General features: G+C 36.0%; 1 protein-coding gene across 1 annotated transcript in view; it reads left to right on the forward strand.

The window, feature by feature from the left end:
- LOC103398996 (CD99 antigen-like protein 2) overlaps nt 1-2,708 on the forward strand; it is a 4,538-nt gene extending 1,830 nt beyond the window's left edge. Inside the window, exons 3-4 of the mRNA XM_008337751.2 lie at nt 184-303; nt 2,563-2,708. Of these exons, the coding sequence (XP_008335973.2) occupies nt 184-303; nt 2,563-2,708 (266 nt within the window). The remainder of the gene's footprint in view (nt 1-183; nt 304-2,562) is intronic.
- The last annotated feature ends 211 nt before the right edge of the window (nt 2,709-2,919 follow it).

A 2,919-nucleotide genomic window follows, 5' to 3' on the forward strand; every position in this document is an offset into this window, starting at 1 on the left:
GGATTAAAAAGCTGAATGGGCCGCATCTGGCCCCGGGGCTTCAGTTTGCCCATGCCTGAACTAGACTGTCCAGGATATTTTATGCCTTTCTCAAATCTAAAGTGTGATTGGTTAACAGGATTTATTCACAATTTTATACACAAATGTCCTGAGAAATGAATGTATTTGTGTCTGTGTTTCCAGATACCACAGCCGAGGTGGGCACCATTGCAGGGATAGTTAGTGCAGTTGCCATGGCATTGGTGGGTGCCATCAGTAGCTACATCAGCTATCAGAAGAAGAAACTGTGCTTTGGTATACAGCGTAAGGGAGTTCACACACACCACACCCACCCACTTAAACATAATTGTCCTGTTTAGCTTTAGTCATCTTGCACTTGCGTTGGAAAAGGATCACTTTGAACGGCTTTTCCTGACGATACGTGTGTTGTATATCACTAAATGGATTACAGAGGTGTTGTTTATATTAGCAACTAAGTCCTAAGGCACGGGCTCTAAATTAGGGGAAAAGGCAACTGAATGTCAATTTCAGTCATTTCTTTATTGTGCAATGAGCTAAACTCAAAAACCAGTATGAAATCAGCAAAAAGAAAAAAACTTAAAAATTAGCCAGTACAACTCTGAAATTAGCTATAAACTAGTATTTTGTTATGGTAGTCCAATAATCCAAAAAATGATGGCCAGAAACCCCAGCCAAACAACTGTGATTTCATTAGCCAAAAAAAAAAAATGAATATGGAGTTAGCCAAAAAAAGGAAGTTTGCCATAAAAACAACTTTAAAAATAGCAAAATAAAAAACTCGAGCTATAAACCAGTAAAAAGCCAAATACTCACAAATGGCGATAGCTAATCTGAGATTAGCCACAGACTAGTAAAAGTTAGCTGGAACAAAATCAAATATGAAGTTAGCAAAAAAAAAAAAAAACAACAAAAAACTAAGTTAGCAAAAGATAAAAAATGTAGATAAACAAAAAACAAGCACAGGGGAGTAAATAAGTCAGTTGCTGAAAAACCGATTTATTCAATGAAATAAAGGAAAGGAAAAAGTTTTGATATGTTCTTCAAGCATCCACCAAAATGCACAGTAAAGAACAGTGTTAGGCACGTTACTTTGAAAAAGTAATTAGTTAGAGTTAGTAATTGAGTTTAACTCCACTGTAAAAGTAACTAGTTACAAAGGGAAAGTAAGTATTGCATTACTATTTTTTTAAGTTTAAAAATGTAGAGTGAGTAGAAAAGCTAAGGCAGGTACCTGAACAGAGGTTTTAATTTATTGCACCTCAACGATTTTACACAACTTAAGACAACCGTTGGACTTGTGCTTCAAGTATGTTCTTAAAAAGAAAAGTAAGGAGTTTAACAGAAGTGCTTTTAAAATTGTACTGAAAATGTATATGAATTTGTTGAACAAATCCAACTTTAATTCCAAAACATTCATTCATCTATCCATCCATACACTCCTTCCTAACACTCATCCATCCATGCATGCAATCATTCATCCACCCAGCCAACCCAGTCATCTCACCATCTTAGCCATTTAACCAGTGATTTTATTTAGAAAATGTCTTTCTGCACGGTAGACCGGCTCCTCCTCTCTTAGGTATTTTGCCCATGAGGGCACTGAAGGAGTCTGAATCAACTGTTGACAACAGTGACGTGCAGTAAGGTTCATGGCTAGTGAGGCATTTATAATTGTAAGAACCGAAAAGAGCATCTTAATTCACTATTATATTATACTGGTAATTCTTCATATCCATCAGCAATCCTCTTTCAATTACACTTACACCAACACAAACGTATACACAGGAACATATTTGTCCTACCAAGAACGTATTTTTAATAGAAATGGATAGAGCAGCCTTCAGGTGAGGCAGAGTACTGCCTGCCTCCCCTGCTGACCCATTACACACAGACTGTAGAGAGTCATGCTGTATAACAAATATTTCTGTAAAGTTCGTAACGGCAATATGCTGAGGAACAGAAACAGGCGCGCGTCATACGACCCAGCTTGTATTAGATCACACAGTCAGATAAGAGACACAGCGCTCCACTGCCTCACCCGGGATTTCTGCCTTGTATTTGATCGCGAAATACTCAAATTTGGCGATTTTTACTTAATTAAATGTCAAGCGTTTGCCAGTCTCACTGGAAGTCTTTGAAACTAATATTCATAACAGTCATATTTAGGAATGTTTATTTATCTAAATTCACCGCGATTCATTGCAATCATAATCATAATCACAATGAATCATGATGATAATACTTAAACCACATCCTGTGTCAAGATTAAACATTGAAATCGTAGACAACCCTACCAAAAATATTAACCAAACTTTTGTGTACACGACTATTTTCAGACCCCCTCATGTCAACACATTCTCAGATATTACTTCAGTGATTCGCAAACTTAATATTTAAATATCACTGCCAATTTTCATTTAACAAAGGAAATATTTATTAAATAGTAGTAATAACGATACATATAGTATTGATGTAAATGGAAGTGATTGAGTTAAAGATGATCAGTGTAGCTCTCCTCTGACAACTTCTGTCTCCCAACAGAGAGTCTGAACGCTAACATGGAGAAGGCTGAGAACCCCGATGCTGTGGTGGCTACAGAACCACAAGGTAAATACACATTCACAGTTTTTTCATCATTCATTTATAACATAACAATACTTAAGTTGATCATTAGGGTCGGCACCTGACCCTTTTTAAATTTTAAACTTTGACTTTGTCAGGAACCTCTATTTCAACAAAATAAAACGAAAAAAAAAATATTTTCACAAAATTATAAAATGCTCTGGTGGAATTTATGACCTTTGTGTTGTTAGGGTTGGTGTTGACATAGTTATAATAATAGGATTATAAAGCAATAATTAGAGCCAAAGCTAAAATCACAAGTGCTCTGTTAGCTGT

The sequence above is a fragment of the Cynoglossus semilaevis genome, unplaced genomic scaffold (assembly GCF_000523025.1).
Source record: "Cynoglossus semilaevis isolate Cse_v1.0 unplaced genomic scaffold, Cse_v1.0 scaffold1154, whole genome shotgun sequence".
Classification (NCBI taxonomy): domain Eukaryota; kingdom Metazoa; phylum Chordata; class Actinopteri; order Pleuronectiformes; family Cynoglossidae; genus Cynoglossus; species Cynoglossus semilaevis.